Here is a 21,371-nt window from a genome sequence, read left to right on the forward strand (position 1 = left end):
AGATAAGTTAAAACTATATATAACCTTGCCTGTCGTTTGAGAGAATAGTGACTTGAGTTTAGAGATCAGCTTAAGAGCGATGGACGGAGTCGGAAGCTGTGCTTTAGTGCATTTCCATGAAGCTGCCTTTACCGTTGTAACCTGAAGGTTCTGTTGTTTATTGTTTATCGTAGTTTGTCGATGACTCATAGCATACCTCTGGAACTGTCCTGTGAGATACCGGCGAATAAATTGTGTTTTGATTCTTCATCATGTGTTATGAACAGTTACTCCAAATCCACGAACCCGTAGAAAACAGCAATGTTGTTATTCTGAAAGAAATTGCTGTTAAAGGCGTTTTAATGCATTCGATAGAAATTTGCATTGCAAGCTAATGTTCTTATCATTCAGAACTGGGAAGTACTTTTATATAATTTAGAACTATATGAGATGGTATTCAGATAGGTCAATTTGTCTATCATTTTAATTGAAGAATAAACATAAAATGTCCATAACGAGAACATTTAGAGATAAAATAGCCGATGCGGACACCACATCACTTCCATGTACGGTCTATTAAATTATGCCATTTTTTGCTGTACTTCATTCAAATTTATTTCCTCGAATTTCATTAGAGATATATTTCTCAATCAATTTATTCAGTTCTCACTTGGCGGCAAGGCAAAATACATAAAACTCAAAATATCCCCATTAAAACTTGTACAGAAAAGCATTAAACACCAAATACAGTTAAACAGTTTTTAAAAAAAAATCATTAAAATTATTCTACGCAAAAACAAGCAATTCGGCCAATGGGCAGCAAGACGATTCACAGAACAGAAAGATTATGTTTCTTCCTACTCGCCAAAAAAGGCACTGAAGTTGGTGCAAAAAGAGATATAATAATACGAATGTTCTACTAATTGTTTCAAATGTAAACAATTGGGGACCTCGTTAAGCTTAACACCACTTACGCTTTTAAATTGTTGATGAAATGACATGAAGAAAGATTACCGCTTTTTAATTCTAAGACATGTAATATTATTTAAACAGGTTTTATTATGCTAACCCAGCTTAAATGTAAGGGCATGAATATAAGGCGTGTCGTGGAAAACTCAGCAAAAACGTATTCCTTTCCCATGGAAGAACTCTAACGCCTGTTGCCCGAATTTTGCAGACTCTTATTTAGTAATTCCGACTTCATCTTATCTACCACCCACTATATTCACCAGACCTAGCACTAGAAGTAACTTCTTTTTATTTGAAAATCTAAAGACGCTTTCAGACGATTCATGTTCAACAATGTGAATGATGACGTCTCGAAGGATGTCTTTCAGGAATTGTTTAAATATTTGGCAAGAAGAAAGAAAAAAAATTCCTGAAAAAAAAAGTCTGAGAAGTCTGAAACGTAACGCAAAACTGATGTAAATGCATTCAGTTCAGCAAGAACTATACAGAAAATCAAGAAGTATGTTAACCTAAAATTAATTGAACGCCTACTGTACTTTAACCTCGAATTTTATGAACGTCTGTTGTTTAGTACGAAAAGTATCTTAAACCGAAAATTAATTGAACGTCCATTATATGTAATAGAACTCTTTGTATTTTTCCTTATTTACTTGATATACAAGTGTTTTCGTCATTCAGTTTTAAGGACGGGGATGAGAATGATCAAATTGCAATATATTCACTAAAATAAATGTTACATAATTATCAAATATTCAATTTGATCTGCATGATCTGATTATTAAAAATTCACCATACCCACGCTGTTTAATTCCCTAAATTTTGAACTTCATTATTTCTCATTTTGTACATTAAGAAATTTTTTGTTCGATTTTTAATTTATCACTGCATCAGCATGAAAATCAAATAATGTATTATTTTGAATTTTCTTTTGCATTTGTTTCGGGCTACCTAGGAGACATTTTTTGCGTGTTTCTGAATTTAAATAATATCGTTTATCTTTCTCTGAGTATTCTAAACTAATGATCAACATTACTTTACATATGTTTTGATCTTAGCTAATAAAATGCACGGAGGATATTATTTAGTTTAAATGCATAATACTTGTGGATTAAATATATTTCTTAGCATCAGCATTTCATTTATGAGATATGATTATTTTGGAAACTTATCATATCTCATAAATGAAATGCAAATTTTACTTGTTTCTTAATTTGTGAAACTTTGGGATGTTTATTTACAGTATACTATTTCTGTAACTATTCGTATTATTATACGTTTCGCTAAAAAATGAAGCGTTCTCTTATTTAAGGAAAAAGAAAATGTCTTTATGAGATTAAAATGACATGTACTATGAACATGAGCACATATTAATTTAAAACAGTTAGTTTTTGCTTAGTTCGAGTACATTTCTCGATTTTTATAAATATTTATTTTGACAGAAAAGGGCGAAAATGTTTAAGTGAATTTCGATAATTGTCTCTTATAGAGAATCAAAAAGGTCGTGAACTTTTGTCTGTATCGTTTAATAGGTACGTTCCACTTGGGCTACACATTTTCAATTCTGATATCTTGTTACTTTTGCTTTAAGAGAGTATCTCTCCATTTCCCCCTCCTATCAATCATAAGCTTGAAAAATTCACGTACCATAAAAGTAAGTAATAAGTATCAAAACACAACAGCATTAAGTGGAAAAGAATTTTCAATATATAGTAATATGCTTTTATGTAAATACGGTTCGAAGAGGTAAGAGATATGGTGATGGGTAACTAATTGTTTTTTCTATGATTTCATTAAAGATTTAAAATGGCGTTCTGAGACAGCAAAAACTTTATCCACGAAATTATCAGCTAAGCGGCAGCTCCCTGTATCATTCAAGTTTATCAAGGTTGTTTTATATGTCAGATGATACTAAAATAACAAAAGAGTTGCATTTTACGATACTTGGAATATTTTCTTGTTGCCTTTTACGACGGCTGGAACCGTTTGTGAATGCTTGAGGGAATTCGTTGTAAATTAAAATATACCTATATTTGACAGAATGCCGGAAGAAAATACGATTCTTTCCTTAAAAGCTTACATTAAATCGCATAAGTGATTTTAAAATTGGCAAACTTTCTGCAAAATTTTCCATTTTTATTTTTAAAATGTATTTAAAGGTAATAATCAGATATGGCGAGAAAGATCGAAATATTAATATATTATTATTTTACGATTATTATTCTCATTATATTATTATTTTGCAACTGAATTGATATTAAATCCCATTATGTTAAAGCGTTTAATACTCCCTTTTCAATTGTAGAGGAGAACTGGGATAATTGTTTAAAATTGGAAATTTAGACCAGTAAATATATTTTAACTAATAGATATATATTAATCTTAACATACTAATAAATTATCGAAAGGAAATTTGGATATAACCGCTTCACCATCACACGAAACTCGTTTTTTCTCTTTCTACGACAAACTTTTTATATCTGAAACTGACGTCAGAAATATTTCTTCTCCGCTTTCACTAGCAGTTTCATCCCTGTCAAGACCTTGTTTAGAAAACCACTCGACTGTCTATGGAGGGGAAAATTTTCTTTTGTGTCCACTAGTTCTTTATCTTAAAGTTAACGAAGACTATCCTCTAAAAGCATGTTTTTGAATGAGCAGTAGTCCTATTGTAATACCAGTTGAAAGGGGAGCGGAACTACATTCCTATTTCCCGTCTTCCTAAGTGGAATTACCTTGTGGGATCTCGACACAACACCGCTGTGGGAAGGTCGTTGACCAATTAAGATATCAATCACCTTTTTCCATTTTCGCAGCATTCCGGGGGGAGGTTGAAAACGCAAAGTGAAACGCTCAGCCGCATTTAACCCCACACGCAGAATGAGTGACGGCGCTAACGCCTGTGGATAATTTTCAAATCGACGAGTCTGTCTCGGGGGAGAACTGTGAGGTAATTAACGTGCAAAATAGAAAGAGATTTGTAAACGACCGAAAATTGTGTATTCGTTTTAAAATCTGATACTGGATGAAATTCGAACACCGAAGATGCAAACAATCATTCAGGAAATTATGTGAGTATTGATAGCAAGGATAAACAGTTAGGCGAATTTTAGTTTTTAAACTGTTCTAAGCAATAGTTGGCAGTCATCTAAAGGTTGCCCGCTATTAATTTTTCAACAAGGGCATTTTCCTGCATTTTAATGTCAGTAATGTGTGTGAGGACGTTGCCAAAACCGAAATAGAAATAAAATGACAAACATTAATGTCCCTGTAAGATTCTCTGCTGTGTAAGTTTTAAGTTACATTTGAATTTGAAGAATCTTAAGAACTGGTAAGCGAATAATCGCTTGAGTTCGTGAGAGAGTAGATAAGACTTGAAAAGGGTTAAAGACCCTCTATTATTCCAAATTAAAGTTTAACAGAACTCCATCTTGGAGTTTTACAACAAAGCCGCCACTCGGGCTTGAACTCAAAAACTAAAAACTAATCTTAACTAAATGATAACTAAAACTTAAAGACCCTTTATTATTCCAAATTAAAGTTTAACAGAACTCCATCTTGGAGTTTTACAACAAAGCCGCCACTCGGGCTTGAACTCAAAAACTAAGAACTAATCTTAACTAATCTTAACTTAACTAATCTTAACTAAATGATATAGCCGAAGCTATCAAGAATTTAACTGAGTTGGCCCCTTAAAGCTGAATAATAACGGAGCTCTCAAGGGCCTAAAGTCGGTCCCGCGAAATAATAGCTTAAGAGAGAGTAGCCAAAAAAGGCGGACGCGTGTTAGCCAGAATCACTGGCACTCTTTAACTAAGACAGTAGAACTTCTCGGTTAAATACTTCTGCTCAATTTGCATTCAAACGCGATTCTAAAAATTACGTTCTGGTCGGAAGTTGCAAGTTGAAATTCAGGAAGACAGGAAAGGAACTTTAACTCAAAACTTAACTTTTAGGAAAATCAACATAATCCTTACATCCCAATCATAATGAGTAAGATGATTTCTAATGTAATGATAACAATTAAAATATATCTGCAATCATCCAAAGGTATAATTTTCATATACTTAAAAATTATTTCTTGTCTCAAATTTCTGTGACAATCTACCATGGCAAATATTCTTTAAACGAAAAAAAAAAAAAAAATAACATGAGCTAGTTTAACTTTGTAGTAGAAATATTTTGCTTAGTATTATAAAAGGAAGAATAATGTTTACATATTTTATTGTTAATAATTATTTGGTTATAATTATAAGATGTAAACCATTCGTATCAAATTTAATAACTTATTTTGATGCAAACCTGACTGGAGATCTGTTTTATATCACATCATAGCTTATAACACTCAATAAAGTTAATGAATCCAAAATATTTTATATCATTAAAGAAAATTATGCTAATTTGGAAACACTAACTAAACAATGCAAAGTAAGAATCACACACATAACGAATTTAAACAATATCGAAACACGAATGCGAACCAAGGCCTGTCTAATTCCCTCGACGTTCAGCTGCAAATCCTTTAAAGAGTTAAAATAATTGTAATTTTAATTACTTAGATGGATCTCGGTTGAAAGACAAATATTTGAGCAAACGTAACCGCATGAAGTTAACTTAATATTCTTCTGAAATATAAAACTCCTAAGCCTCGCATTTGTAAGCAAACAACTCAGTATTTGCTAAATTCATTAGTGATTTGATCAACTTAGATAAAATCACTGTAATTAAATTTCAGGTAATTACTTTTGACAAGAAAGTAATTACACCAACGTATATCAGTTTTAATTATCTAAGTGCAAAATAGTTGAAAGAGAATTTTGGTAATTAAGATAAGTACAAAGCAATTTTGTAAATGTGTAAAGAAGAACAAACAGAAAAATTATTACATGAGCTAGGTTTGCAAAAGAGCATTCTTTTGTTGAGAAAAAAAAAATTTGATAGAAGAAACCTCTTCATAGCACAAAAATACGTAATTATATTCGATCATTGCCACGAAATACTGATATTTCTTGATTGCTGTTTATAAAGCTGATATAATATTATTATTAGTCCAAAGGGATTTGAATCCCGAAGGACTATTAGTTTCGTTTTGGCATTTTGCGTCGGACTCATAAATGTCGGTTCACTTTTCAAACTGTTGCCACAAAATGTTAGAGTCCTGCATTATATTTGAAGAAATTAAATAATGAAAAATCTGCATAAATGTATGTATATTTCTCGTATTGTGATAAAACAACGGTACATAGAGTTATCGAATTTTGAATAACGTAATCCTCGAACGAATATGAGCATGTGGAAGACCAAATTTGAAATTTGAAATTTGTTTTATGATCGATTTTCTATTTTTTAAAACTTTGACGAATTTTTGATTAACAAACTCAAGGATTTCAAAGCGAGCAATGGCAACGTTGTGCAGAAAAAACATTTTTATCTCCAGCGCGTGAGTCTCTGTATCGGAAATTCTAAAGATATGCTCGTTTTAAAACTATTTTGCGATATTGCTGTTGCACTGGATCTTATGGTTTAAGTGTGAGGAACATGATATTTAATAAAGAAAGGTAACACACAAAATGTTAAAAAACGCCCCTTTGGACGTAATTTAAAATCTGAAATATTTCGGATTTTTTTTTTTTTTTTACTATTTACGTGCTCTAATCTAACGCACTTTACGGAAAGTAGGGAGGTCTGTATGAAGGACTTTTTAAGGGACACTGGCTCGTAGTTACACATGGAGAAAACCATGGAAACACACATGTAGTCAGCCCGTTCGCGGAATTCGAAACTCGGACCGAAACTACCAGTGTTCCAGGAAATTTACCTCTTTGCAAAGATGACATATTGGCGCATTATTTCTTTAACCTAGAAATATTTTATGCACTAACCATTTCGCAAAACTTTCCTCTTGTCTTTGCGGGTGGAGTCTTTTAACACCTATGAAAGTGTATTGTCGTGTTTAAGTATTATTCCTCTTTCAAATTCCAAAGATGTTGTGAATTAAAAATTTATTATTTTTTTAGATTACATATTTATTCTGCGTTAAACATGAATAGTTTCTTTTAGTATAATTTACTGATATAAGTAATAGGCTGAATATTTCGCAATATGAGTTCAAAAAACCATTCCTCAAAATATACCGTGTTAAGCCTTTTTTATATGTGCTCTGTGTTATCTATTTATGAGCTAGTAAAATTTAACTGAAAAGTTCTCTTTATGATCTCTTTTAAAAGATGCGTCAGGCTGGAATAATCAACTAAAACTTGCCAAATAGTTTTAACTTACGTTGAATTGACCCTCAGATTAGTTATGCATGGGCGAAAATTTAAATTCCCCATTCCCGATATGATATTGAAAATTGAACACAATGAAAGATATGGTTTCCTAACAATTTTACCTAACATAACATTCAGTTAAAATAAGAACTCATTTTTGAAAGAACCCAAAACCGATAACCTGTATTATATGCAGCATAACTCAGTTATTTTACCCAAAATTTCCTCAATTATTTTACCCAAAATCCAAAATTTGCGTTATATTATTTCCTCTTAAAGTTTCTCTTGAATAAATTTTCCTTTGAAGATATATATTATTGTCATTGACAAACCTACTATCCTTGTTGATGTTTTACAATTCAGAATAATGTATGAAAGCTTGTTTAAATTAATAACAGGTAAGGAAGACTCAGACGATATTTTTCTGATGTTAAACGGAAACATTGTGTATGTAATTTATGTTTTTCTGGTTAAATCTAATATTGTTGGTACTGATTCATAAATTCTTAGTTCTTGATTTAGTTTACATATATATGCATATATATAATATCTATATAAAAGTAATTAAGGTGCTAACCTAAATTAAAGTAAAGCTTATAGAGGAAAACTTTAACCTTTGTGTTTCTGATGTTAATTCTAACCTCTAAATTTGTAAAACTATTAAAATAATCTAAGAGCTAATAGTTGCCTATTTGTAGTTCATAATTACAAAACATGTCTTTTAAAAACGAAATATAAGCGTTGTATTTTCGCCCATTAAACAGCTAAAAAAGGATCAGTAAAGAAATAAAGTCAGAAATTTAGAACCAATTTTTCACAAAACCAAAAATTTAAATTAATAAGTAATAAACTTCAAATAATCCTATAAATGCAATAAAGAATTTAATAATTGTTACAACCAAAACTCTTCAAACAAGCAATACCACAATTAAAAATATCAATGAAATTTAAAGTTAAAAGAAAACAATTGAAAAAGAATTCAATCAACTTCAATGTCACTTCGTCAGGAGGAGGAACACTGAAATCAATTGAAATTTCTCTTCCACAAAAATCCTATGGAAAAGCAAGAATTTTCTGTAGAAGGTGATATATTTCTTACTTTATGTCTTTGCTGATAATTTTTCAGCAGTTTAATACGCGAAAATACTAGGGAGGCTTATATTTTTTTAGTGTTTTTTAATTATGCATATATATAGATATATGTAAGATAAAAATATGAAAGCAAACTTCTAAATTTAATTCACTATAACCTCTTTTATTTTTTTGGGGGGGGGACTTCATCTATCTGTCCTAAAAATAGCGCTTAAGTCTAAACTGTGTCATTTAAATTAATCATGCGATCTTACGTAACCATTAATGCAGATGCCTCTTGACCAATTACCAAAATGTAAACCATAACTAAAAACTGACTCCCTCTCTTTTTTCTATGAACTGATGCGTCACTTTTGCTTGTGCTTTCCTCTTGGCCAGGCGCCTTTCTCCAATCATGTATGTGCTGCTACATTCGCTTCTACGGCAATAATATCAAAATTTTATATGTTCATTAATAGGCACGAGTAGAGTGCCAAGTGAATTGTGGAAGCAAGTGAATTTAAATAAATAAAAGTAATTTAATCCGGCTCGATTGCTGCTTCTTCAAAAATGGATGGACGCTCTAAGCATCAAGTATCTATTCAACAGCATTTCTGCAAGATCATCTTTCTTGCCAGGTGTATAGTTTGGTCTTATAATCCTCACTTTCTGGCCAGAAGATGCAGTACCCGCATAAACACGGCCAAAAGCATAGAAACGTCCTTTGTCATTAACCGGTACCATTTTGGAAACATACATAATCATGTGACCACTGATTGGGATCACAGTTTTTAATCTCAGCTGAAATGTCATCGTGCCAATGTTGAACGCCAGATGGCGCGAAGGTTCATTTCATTAGAATTTGTTCTGATGTTTTCGTCTGGCAGTTAGCCTCCAGACGTATTGAAAAATTGACGAAGACAGACTTAAAAGACGTAAACAAAATTGTATTATGTTAAAGTAAATTGACCTTATATTAAGTTATTTGTAAAAATGCTCATATTTTTAAAGATGATTAAAGGTATTGCCCAAGATAAAGAAGATCTGTAGATGTTTATGTCGCTCACAAGAAAGTATTACTGCAAATTTACATGCATACACTAGAATATGGTTATAAATATTTCGCTTTGAAGCATCAGAATTCTTAATTTCATATCCCCATGCTATAGCCATTAAAAAGTAACGTTTTCATACTCACCAACACATATACAGCAAACGGCATCACAACCGCTGCCACTAAAAGATCTGCAAAAGCTAGGCTGACTATGAAGTAATTGGTCACAGTTTGTAATGATTTCTCCTTGTATACACTAAGTATGACGAGAATGTTTCCTACCACAGCCACTAGGGGGAGTGGTATGAGTAAAAGAGCCCAGAAAACTTTCTCTGATTCGAAATCCGAAGACGATGAAACTTCCATGCACGTATCATTACCGCTTCCGTTGCATGATGCATTCAGGAGGTTGAATTTTTGTGAATGGTTGATTAATTCGTTGAGGAATGCCAAACTGCTTGGATCAATATATACCATCGTGAAAGAAATTCTAGTCACAGTGATGCATTCTTATCACTTCCTTTTTGTTAGCATTAGTATAGTAACGGTTATTGCATGATGATAGTGGCACACATTCTTTCTGATAACCTAGAAATAAAGAAAAATGAAATTTGTATAGGACAAAACTGCACAATAATCCCACAGAAAAAATAGACAATATAGCTTTAATTTTGTTTTATTAAAAATATTTGCTTTGCATCAAAACTCATTTGCAAAGTATTATCTATCTAAACATTAAAAAATATTATCTATCTAAAGACTATTAGTGATTGCAAAATATATAAGAGATGTAAGACTCCATTCAGACGGTGGTATAGAGGTTATAGCGGCACAATCATTAGGTATAAAATGCAGGAGTGCCGTTCACATTTGTGAGACAGGGTCTAAGCCGTAGCCAATTAGGAAGGCTAAATTTGCGCATGCGTCGATGTGTCCAATGCTGCCTCGATTTGTTCTTCCAATCAGTAGATTTCCCGCTTTCCCTCGGATTGACCGACTCTTATACCAAGTTGGGATAACATTGGAAACTTCGAACTTTATGCAAAAAGCTCCAACCATATTTTGTGCCGTAGCAATGTTTGGTTACCTAGCAGCGAGTCTCGGCTTAAACCAGTTTTGACATTTATACTAACGTCTGAAAGGAGCTCAAATGTTAAGCAAACTCCTAAAAGACCCTTGCTAAATCACATTTATGGAAATTTCAAGTTTTATTTTGTCCGTCGATTTTGCAGATATATTGCATATTGCAAAGCCTTCAGCTATACAGCAAAAGCGCTCTTACGTTTGCAACAGATAAGGTAACTTGCATGCACAATTAAAGGAAGCATTTTTTTTATTTAGAAATGTCGTAAAAAAGTGATATTTATTACTATGTAATTTTTAATCTATGTTTCATGCCCCATTCTTCCAACTGCTGCTTGTTTTTTCGAGCTCATGTAAACTGTCGGAAATATTATGATTTTCAGATATATTATTTACAAGTCATATACATATATGATGCATTTTAATTTAATTCTGTCTGAATATTTTACCATTTTATATTTATAAAATAGAAGCAGGAGCAGTTAAAGAATAAAACCTTGGGGGGGGGAACTAATTTTTCATTTTGTTATGTTCTATAAAATGTATAGTTAAGATACGTTCATGAGCCTTTTTATTTAATCAAATCATCAAAAATTAAAAATTTTAACTATTAAATTAATTTTTATCTAATTGTAATTATAAAAGTATTGTATTTATAACAACTATTTTTCTTGCGTTGCGTTAAAAACCGCAGTTGTTTGCTGAAACAATATATATGCTAGAATACTGCGAGAGAAATCAGAATTAAAATGAAATGGAAAATTTAAGCCTTTTTATTTACATAATAGCAGACAGGAAATAAAATGAAACCATATATATATTTTTATCTATACATTTTATATAAAGCACATTATTTGTCTAAAGAGGAAATTTGCCTTGAAAAACTATTAATTTCGTTTTGGCATTTTGTCTTGGTTGACTATAAATGTCGGTTCACTTTTCAAATTGCTGCCACCAAATATTATCGCATTGTATTAAAAAAATTAAATAATGAAGAATCTCCGTAAATATGTGTACCATAAATAAATCTACCGAATATGTTCAGCTAGAAGCCCAAATTTGGAATTCGAAATTTGTTTTATTATTCATTTCATATTTTGTAACACTTTAGCAAACTTTTGAATAACAAACTCAACGATTTAAAAGCAAGAAATTTCAATACTGTACGATAAACTAATTTCCGATCAATGTTGATAATTACTTGGTTTATTAATTTTCTTTTTCAAAGTCTGAATTTATTTATTCATGATTTACATTCTTGTACCTTTCTAAATTATAGTCCCCCTTTAAAAAAAAAAAAAAAAAAAAAAAAAAAAAAAAAAAAAAAAAAAACTCTTTTTTTTTTCTCATGATTTAATTCAAGTTCCTTTTAAACTACATTTATACTACGAGTTATTATGATGAATATTTCTTTAGTAAATAAATTATATATATCTATATATATATGTGTGTGTATGTAATGTACCAGCTTTAGTCGTAGCTTAAATTATCAGACGATAAGTTTTTTTTAAAAAAAACAGGATCCATTTATTATTATTCTGGAGAAATAGCAGTTACAAAATCAGATATCCGGAGTAAATAAAAAAAAATTACTAATAACTTTTTTGTATGAAGTTTATTGCATCGTGACATTTAAGAAAAAGTTCCCGATATTCCTTTTGCGAGTCCTTTTATAGCCTCTGGAAAGGCGGAGCTTCACAGAAATGACGTCAGCCTCGTCAGCTAATCCAGTTCGTTTAAAATATTTCCAGAACATTCTATAACTGTACGTGTAGAAAAGGCGGGAAAAACAACTACGGGGTTGTGGATTTAATTCCACGTACTTTCAAATAAGAGAACGTCGCCATTAAAAATGAAAAGAACATACAGAAATTTAAGTGTATTCTTGACTATGGAAATTTATTATTACATATATATATATATATGTAATCAGTATTTCTTTAGTAAATAAAAGTATATATATATATATGTATATATATATATATATGTATCTAATTGGAAATATAGAAGTATGAGCCCGAAAATGGTGGCGACATAAAGTGTACAGAGTCTAACAAATCGATCAATTCCTAAAAGCATTAATGAGATCCTGTTCTTTTTTAATAGAACTTGTTTTTATTTCCTATTAAATAAAACATCGATTTCTATTACTTCTTTTAAAAGCATCATTTATGACAAAATTTTTTTTGATCATGGCAAAAAAATATTTGTGCAAATAAAAACGGATTATTTTGCTAAATTCTATGAGCGTCTATTGACCTTGAGTAAAGCTCAGATTGCATAGATTTACCAGTGTTTGAGAACAAACTTAAACAGGATTTGGTGGTATTTAGTTTTTGAATTTAATAGTTAAAACTTCTTTTTTTGCGTACCACTAGTGGTACGCTTACCGGTTGAGAATCGCTGGTATAGATCATTAATTATCTTAAAATATTCCAGATAATTCGTTGGCACAAACGTATCAAAAAAGTATGCATCTGGTATCTCGCATATGAACTAGAAAAAATATATGTTTGGAGTATGGCTTAAAGAAACAAATATGCAAACTCATAATATTCCTCATGCCATTTCATGAGCTTGATTATCTGAAAATAAGTGATAAAACCTTTGTTGCTAATTGGCATTCAAGCCATGACATAAAATGCTTTGAATAGCGTTGCCAATTATCTCTATATAGAAGCTAGACGTCTTTTTGAACAGTACTTTCTCCATCAATAAGCTAAGTAAAGAATTGTAATGCTTGAAAAATATCCAGGTGATTTCCTTCGAGAACTTTAGTGGTAATATCGATCGAGGTTAGTTTTTAATGTAACATCATTTGAAGTACATCTACCAATTCGACAAATGGGATTAATCTAGCTCCGGTAACTAATATGAGACCAAAAGTAACCCTTTTCTTTCCCAATTCTAGACAATCTAACTTTTAGTAGTCAACGTGATATACTTTGGCATTGATGATAACGATAATGTCTTTCTGTAACCATCAAATAAAAATAACGATCTTATAACTTTGTGGTAAATTTATCGAAATTGCTGAGTACTTCATGAAGTAAAAGACCAGTAAGCTAACTTTAATAGATAATAGACAGAGGAGAAGTACTCCAAATGGTTTTCATTAATGTAAAGGGAACACTATTTTCCAAACTGCGTATCATTATCTATGACAGTGAATTCATATATATACCATTCAATAATCATTTAGTTTCTAAAGTGGTTAATATTATCACTTCCTGGCTGAATAATCAAAAGAACTTTACAGCAAAACCATAATTATGTCAGTCAGCTAACCTTCCATGCTTCTGAGATACTCAATTATCAAAAGTGCTTCTATTTATTTATAAGAATAATTATTTATAGGCTAAATATATTAAATACACTTCAAAGATACCATTTAAGCGCCTTTATTTTGGATTAAACTACATGAAAAAAGATAATTACAACAAAGCATCTTGCTTTAAATTTTTGGCAACGATTAAGGAGATTTTCTTTCACTTTGCTATCATTTAGATTTTTTTCCTCTCATTTTCTTAACAAAATAGTTTGAGATCTACAATTTTATCAAAGAATAACACTTTACAATTTTTTCCGTGGGCAGATTAGCATGTTAAATGTTTACATAATAAGAGTGTAGAAAGTTGTCTTATATTTCCAAAGTATATACAAAATTTATTTTCTGTTCCGTTTACTTGTATATAAAAACATTTGTAAAACGTGAGGAAAAAATGGCTAAAGACTTTATTTCCTTAAATGCTGAGTACTGACGTAATTTGTTAATTTCTCAAAATTAGGTCAACATTTTAAAAATTATATTAAAAGATATACATAGAGAGGTTTTTGAATATAAATCTAAATTATTCAATATTATCCATATGGAATACATTTTCCAATATTAAATATTCAATAAATAATTATAATTTAATAATTTTTCTTTTACAAATTTGCGATCATATTCAAGAAAATGCATTTTGTAAATATTTTCACTATAAACTAAGAAATAAGCTATGGATTAAGAAACTTCTATTGGAAAGGAGACTTCAATCGCCGACACGAAATGTTTCTGTATTGAATTCTATCTATATTTCTGTATTTTTTCTCATGAATGTTGAGCCAAAAGTTATTGAAATGTGACTTAGAGTAATTTCTTTCTCGCATATCTTCGCAAAAATTTCAAGTGACATATAGAACGTTTTGTTGTTTAAAACAGCCCTTGTATGGCCATGTAATTGCTCTTTTGAAAGACTCAAGGTTCAACTCTAGATACTGGTGGACGTGGCGCTGCACCAATTAACCGACGGTAAAGGGGTGGTGCCCACGTCCCCCTTCGCATGTCGCATGTTTAACCTGTTAACCCTTTCCGGAACGCTACTTTTTAAAATCGGAGTTTTGATAAAAAATGGTAGGCAGTCTAATGAGGCCTAGAGGAGGACACAAGTAATATTTTGTGAAGATAGCACTTATCTTTTATTTCTATGTGTGTGCCCTGAGAGGGTACACACACAGAAATCAGTCAGTGTGCCCTTCAATCAGTGTGCCTAAGAGGGCACACTGATTGAATAGAGCTTCGAAAAGAGTGCTGAAACGAGCATTGTTGTCAATGAACTGATCAATGAGATGCGGAGAAACAAAGAATACAGACTCTCAGTTGTCTAGATTATCGGTGAGCCCGGCCTGGGCACACCTAGGGTTCACTGTTTGATTTTAGGCCAACTTTCAAGGTAAAAATTTAAAACTAATATAGAATAAGGAGATTAGCATATAGCCAAAAAATAACACAGCAATTTCTTTTCAAACAATTCCTTTTATTAAGACACAATTAATTCCTTTTACACCCTGAAAAAAATCTGTAAGATTTCTTTGAAAAATGAGGGTCTTAAAAAACTAAACATTGCTAAAATATATGGACTGGTTTATGTTGAACTACTATCTACTATAAATAAAGAAGGTTCAGAGTAACCTATAGTAATATATAAATCCTTTTTCATTCAATTTTTCTGTGCGTACAGAAGAAAATTTTTAGGTGTGTCCAGACCGGACACACTGTGTCGCAAAGGGTTAAAACGCAATCAAGAATTTAACAATTTAATCTTTAATCAATTAAAAAGTTATATTCATTCTACAGAATCCTATACACCCACAATATTTTAATATAAAATGGTAGGTATGCGGTAAGAAATTATTACAGAGGAAATAAACGCAGAAATTTCACAAACTGTTAAACAAATAAAGTATCGCCGAATAAGATTTAGAAGACAATGGAATATTCGATTTTGAATTATTTAACATGACTATCTTTTCTTTTCCAAGCTCGTTGTTTAATTATGTTCACACTTAAATATTATTCATATAAATGCTTTCATGTAAGTTTATACATATTTTAAGTTTACAATTTTTGCATATTTAACTGTATTCGTTTTCCCCCTTAGCATTCGTTTTTTGTTATTTTTATGCGATTATTTAAATGGGATTTTTAAATTATTTTTTATATTTTTGGTAATTTTATGCGATTATTAAAGTATCTATTTTCATGTTTCCAAGTTATTTTATATAGAGCTGAATTTTTACCATTCTCTCTTACATTATAATTTAATATATTCGAGTTCCTTATGTTTGAATTCCTCATGATTTAAATAGTAACTTACACATGGCTATAAATATCAGACATCCAATTTCCAACGTTTCTCTGTTCATTATAAGTAAAGATGTATTTATCTGTCGAAAAGCTATTTCCATAACGGTAATTTGTTTGGCATTATTTGATAGCCAAGTAACTTACACATAAGTATAGGGCATTTAATTTTTTTTTTTGATAATTTTCTAAGCTAAATTGCTCGTATTAAATTTTCATGTGGAAAGCAAAATTTGAAGCGTCCACGCTGTCATACTATTTGTCAAGATTTGAAATCTGAATGAAGTACATTCTGCGCACAAAAGGGGCAGTTCTACGTCTCCGGTTTACTGGGCCGACTGACAAAATTTAACTTACATGTTTAAAGTCTCGAAAGCGCGACTTAGGATTTATTTATAGGATTGTTCTATCATAAGGATATTAACACAAATTTGAACTTTTTCGGAAATGGCATACCGATTTTTTTTCATATTTCGATTCTAAGACTCAAATTATCTCCAATTTTCAATTTTCAATTATCAATTTTGTGAAAATTTAGGAGAAACTTAACTAAAAATTTAAAAATTTGTTGTGACGCAAATTTTCGATTTGCTCCAAGAATAATTCAATTTGCAAAATTCTTAATTTGTAGCAACCTGTTTTCCTTTCCCTTTTCCCATTAGGCACAAGTGGAAGAAAGGTGCTTCGTTCATTCTTTCAAATGATTTTCACCAACTACTAAAATTACATTTGTCGTTATTTTCGCTTTTAAAAAATATGCCAAATTTCAAAACTCCCAATATAAAACTTCACGTATATACTGAAACATTTTGATTAAAAAACTCTAATATTTGGCAGGAATAACTAGAAATGCATCTAATTTAAGATGATGTCAAATATTATATACGTTATAAATCAAACACTTTTTTCAAAAAAATTATAAAGTTACTAAAAGTAAAAATTTTAAAAAATAAATCAAGAAATATAGTCGCATTTTATTTAAAATGAATCTAAATTTCGAATTACGAAAGAATGAATCAAGTAAGCTTAATAAAAAAAGAGATATTAATAAATATATACTAAATTCAAGTAACATTAAGGAGCTAAAATTTTTAGAGCTAAGTTTTTTAAAAACAACTCTTGCGAATTTTACAAAACTTGGCACTTTAGGCACAATTTAAATCGTAGAATCGAAATATGAAAAAAACATCCGGTATGTCATTTAAGGAAAAGTCCAATTTTGTGTCAGAAAAGCTATGTTAGAACAATGCTACACATATAAATCTAATATATCGTATCTTAAGTCACGCTTTTGGGACATGAAAATTGCAATTTTGTCAATTGGCTCAATAGAACTGGCAAGATGTACCTATATGCTTACATGTATATATAGTATACATATACTGGTAGATATATAGTTGGAAATATATAATCAAAATATCTATGGCCTGTATTTTTGTAAGGTATACCTATATATAAAAACAACTTATTTGCGAATATATTACAGATCCACATAATGTTAAATATTACCTTTTATAATTCAAATACACGTGCCAAATAGCTAACAGTGCTTTTTCAAATAGAAATGAAATATTTAGTGCATATAATGCAAAAGATTATGTTAAAAATATTTCAGGTAGAACTGTAATTAATATTAAAATATAATTATAAATAAGTAACAACATGTGGTTGATGTATCTGTTCAAAAATATATAAATAATTCCGCTAAGTTATTATTTTCTCAAATTTAACAATGTACACTGTTATATATACTATATATAGGAAATGTAAATATTTGAATGTGGAAGAGCTAATATTACTACAAAAGAGTAATTAAAGCAAAAACAGGTTTAATCAGATAAAAATATGTTCTTAAAAAAATTAATTTTTACTTAAAAAACTTAATTGATATTTAATTGTATTAAAGGATTTAATCACTGCTTTAAGGCCCCTTTTAAAAAATATATTACTGCTGAATTTAAAGCAAAGTAACTAAATAAGTTACTCATTAAGCATTTTTACTGATGCCAGTTTTGGTTGCTAATATTGAATCATCCTATATGTTTTATTTCTGTCCTGGTTTGCTATTGCTAATCTAGAGGTATATTTCCTTTCAAGATCTGTAGAAGCCCTAAAAAGAACAGAATATTCTTCTTTCTTTGCTAATTTCTTATCTGTTTCCTTTTCTCTTTCTTTACATTTTGTCCTTATTTTCGAACTTTGCCAGCTTCTTTACGTATTTACTTATCTCACTCTTTTATTAGGGCGATTTATAACTAGAAGTTGGTACTATGTTTTTAGTCCAATGCGGTTTTTACTGTGCACCTAGTCTTACAATACATCCTTGATTATTTTTAATGAATTTATTATTATGCTTTCCGTTTTCTTCCTTCGGTCAAACCATGTTATCATATGTATTTATTTACATTTTCTCCATAATTTTATTTTATAATTTATCAAGTTGTTCACAGGTTTTTTCTTAAGCTGCATAAATTGTGGTCTATCAATGAAATTGTTTCTGTCAAAAAGTATTTAATTATATGAATTTCTGTTGACTAGCTAAGTAGGGTTCCTCGATAAAATTGTTTAGCCAAACGTTTTGCATTCTTGGGAAGATTTTCAACAGCGGATTGTTCTTCTTATAGTTTCTTTATTGAAATTTCTTGTTTTCTACAATACAACTTCAATTATCCGAACACCGACTATCCGAATCATTGATTATCCAAATCGCTTTTAGAATTTCAGAATTTTTCAGAATCAACTGAGACAAATTCCTCGTGGCAAAGAGAGCTAGATTATGCCTGTCGTTAGCAACAGCCTTCAGCACCATTCAGGTGATAGTACTGTTTAGTTCCGCCCCCAATTTTGATGGAAAGCACCATGGAGGAAAGGGTCGAGGGTCTCCAACCCCTCTCCCCTTCTACCAAACCAAACGACATGACTTCCGGCTCGCCGCATATTTAGAGTGCCGCCATACCACACCGACACTATACATTTACAAACATCCATGCCTTCTCCAGAATTCGAGGCTCCTTCACCAAGGCAGTCAGCGACACTAAACCACTATACTAATTTGGGTGGCATTCACAAACACATGTATCTTTATATCTAATGGTTTGAATTGGAAGCACAGATACAGAGATTGATTTTCAGCAAACAATGCGCCCGTTCTTGAGTCACTAAATGAGTAAACGATAAAAAGCTACATCATGATGAAACATGCTAAATTACGACTAAACGATTATCTAAACAACAAGGAAAGCGATTTAAATGACGCCCAAAGAAAACGAATTTCCATGTACACACTTAATAATGCAAAGAGGTTACAATCCTGCCGTGGGTTAAATTAATCTCGTAGCAGTCACATCCTTCATACTGGATACCAGATTAATGTAATCATTATATAAGCGTTCTAAAGACAGGTAGGAAAACATATCTTTCCGGAGTGGATGAAGCCGAAATTTGGGCGTTCAGCATAAAACCGAAGAAAAATATCATAAACCATTTTACAACATTTCATCCACTCTAGGTGAAGTGATTTATTGTTGCTCCTTCATTTTAACTTAACAGTTTTATTATTTTCTGTCGAGTTTCACGCTGGACAATTAATATTTTTGTTGACACTATAGCTTATCATTATCTCTCGTGTCCACGCTTTATTATAGAAACCTTCATTTTGCAGTGAATAGTTTCATATATTTAGAATTTGAATAGTTTCGCTCATAGTTCACTATCTATTGTGTCACAAAATACTGAAAAGCAAGAAGAAATAACGTGAAATAAATGATTTGTTACATAAATGAGGTAGAAGTCTTTTATAAAATTTAGAGTATTAGTGAAATTATTTAGATTAATATATTATAATAGCTATCAGATTGGTATTTTTCTGTTCATGATTATTAAATTCATTTCTACGAACTTCTCATTTAGGAAATATATGCTGGTGATATAATCTAGCAAAAAGTTAAAAATTATATTTTGACCTCTAAATAGAACAAACCAAAAGCCATTAGCCAGAACAAACCAAAAAGTTCTGATCAAAGTTTTAACAAACAATGCTGAATGAGCATTTAATACTTTACTGAAAATATTAAGCACAATGATATTTCAAAAGGTTGAAGTAAACACTAATTTTAATTAATTAGCCATTTGGAAATAAATTGGTAAAATAATAGATAAAATTTGAAGATTAATTTGGGTTTCTGACGTTGTTCTGTTACGCTTGCTTTTCATCCAAATAAAAACTTTCTGCACTTTAAAGCTACACGAGCATGAGTTTTAAACATTTCTGATTTTTAATCAGAACTTAAGTTCAAGGAGAGTTCCCTCATCATCGAATTACTCGTTTACTATCGCAGTCGCGATTGGTATGTAAGAGTCTATATGTTGAAGATATTTGTGGAATCTTTAGGTTATTTTTGAAGCAGAAGACATGAAAAATAAGAAATTTCTTGCCGGTTCTCATATCAGCTGGACCTTTCGGATATGCGTTTAGTGTTCTACTCTTTATGTTAGAAGGAGAAATAAATACCTTTAAAAGCAACAAGATTCTGCACAAACTGTTTAAATTTTCAAGACTAGTTTCGAAAATTAAATAGAATCTGCATCTTCGCAATCCAGAAAAAATCGTCACATTTCACTCCTGCACCTTAAGTAGAAAGATTCGTGCAACCTTCGGCACTTATCCTACAATTTTATGTAATCTTACGCTGATTTTTGTTGCCCTGGTGTTTTCAACATTTGTTCCTCGGAGTAAAATTTTAACTAATCAGTGAGACTGTAATTAACTCTGTGGTGTAATAAATTCTAATAAATACTTCTATAATTACATGCATATAAATTGAAAATAAAGGGGAAAAGCAATCTTTGTTTCGAGCAGATTTTTGAAAAATTGTTGTCGCTTTCGAGGGCGGTCAATGACAGCTCCTGCGTCTTAATAGGTTAAGACAAACGCGAAAGTAGTGGAGTAGCAAGCGTCTTTATATTGAAAGTAACGTTCTCGGCAAACCAAGCATAAATGTAGCTCCAATTCTCGAGGGGAACATATAAATTACTCCCGGATGTATGTTAGCTTTACTAAACTGTTTACAATTGCAGTTTATTATATTCCACAGCCTCGTGATCATTTATCTGATTTGTGATAAAATTTTCTTTTGTAAACTGGTAAAATGTGCATGTAGTGGCGAAACAATATTTAGTTGTTGTCTATTTAAAGTTGTGTCCTAAATCATTCTACTCCTGCTTAGCTAAAATTCGCCACTGATGGAGCAATTTCTAATGACGAACAACACTGTCACCTATAGCAACCATAAAATGAAAGGAAACAAAATGTGAAAATTCAGAA

At 31.0% G+C, this 21,371-nt stretch overlaps 2 protein-coding genes across 2 annotated transcripts in view; one reads left to right on the forward strand and one right to left on the reverse strand.

The window, feature by feature from the left end:
• LOC118188031 (dopamine D2-like receptor) overlaps positions 1-21,371 on the reverse strand; it is a 394,626-nt gene that overhangs the window by 237,534 nt on the left and 135,721 nt on the right. Inside the window, exon 3 of the mRNA XM_085813812.1 lies at positions 9,484-9,927. Coding sequence (XP_085669938.1) covers positions 9,484-9,816 — 333 coding nt within the window. The 5' untranslated portion in view covers positions 9,817-9,927. The remainder of the gene's footprint in view (positions 1-9,483; positions 9,928-21,371) is intronic.
• Positions 1-21,371, forward strand: part of LOC146999059 (uncharacterized) — an 82,368-nt gene that overhangs the window by 16,983 nt on the left and 44,014 nt on the right. The window lies entirely within an intron of this gene.

The sequence above is a fragment of the Stegodyphus dumicola genome, chromosome 1, assembly GCF_044657685.1.
Source record: "Stegodyphus dumicola isolate Sdum_Otavi_A_Nest chromosome 1, ASM4465768v1".
NCBI classification, from domain to species: Eukaryota; Metazoa; Arthropoda; class Arachnida; order Araneae; family Eresidae; genus Stegodyphus; species Stegodyphus dumicola.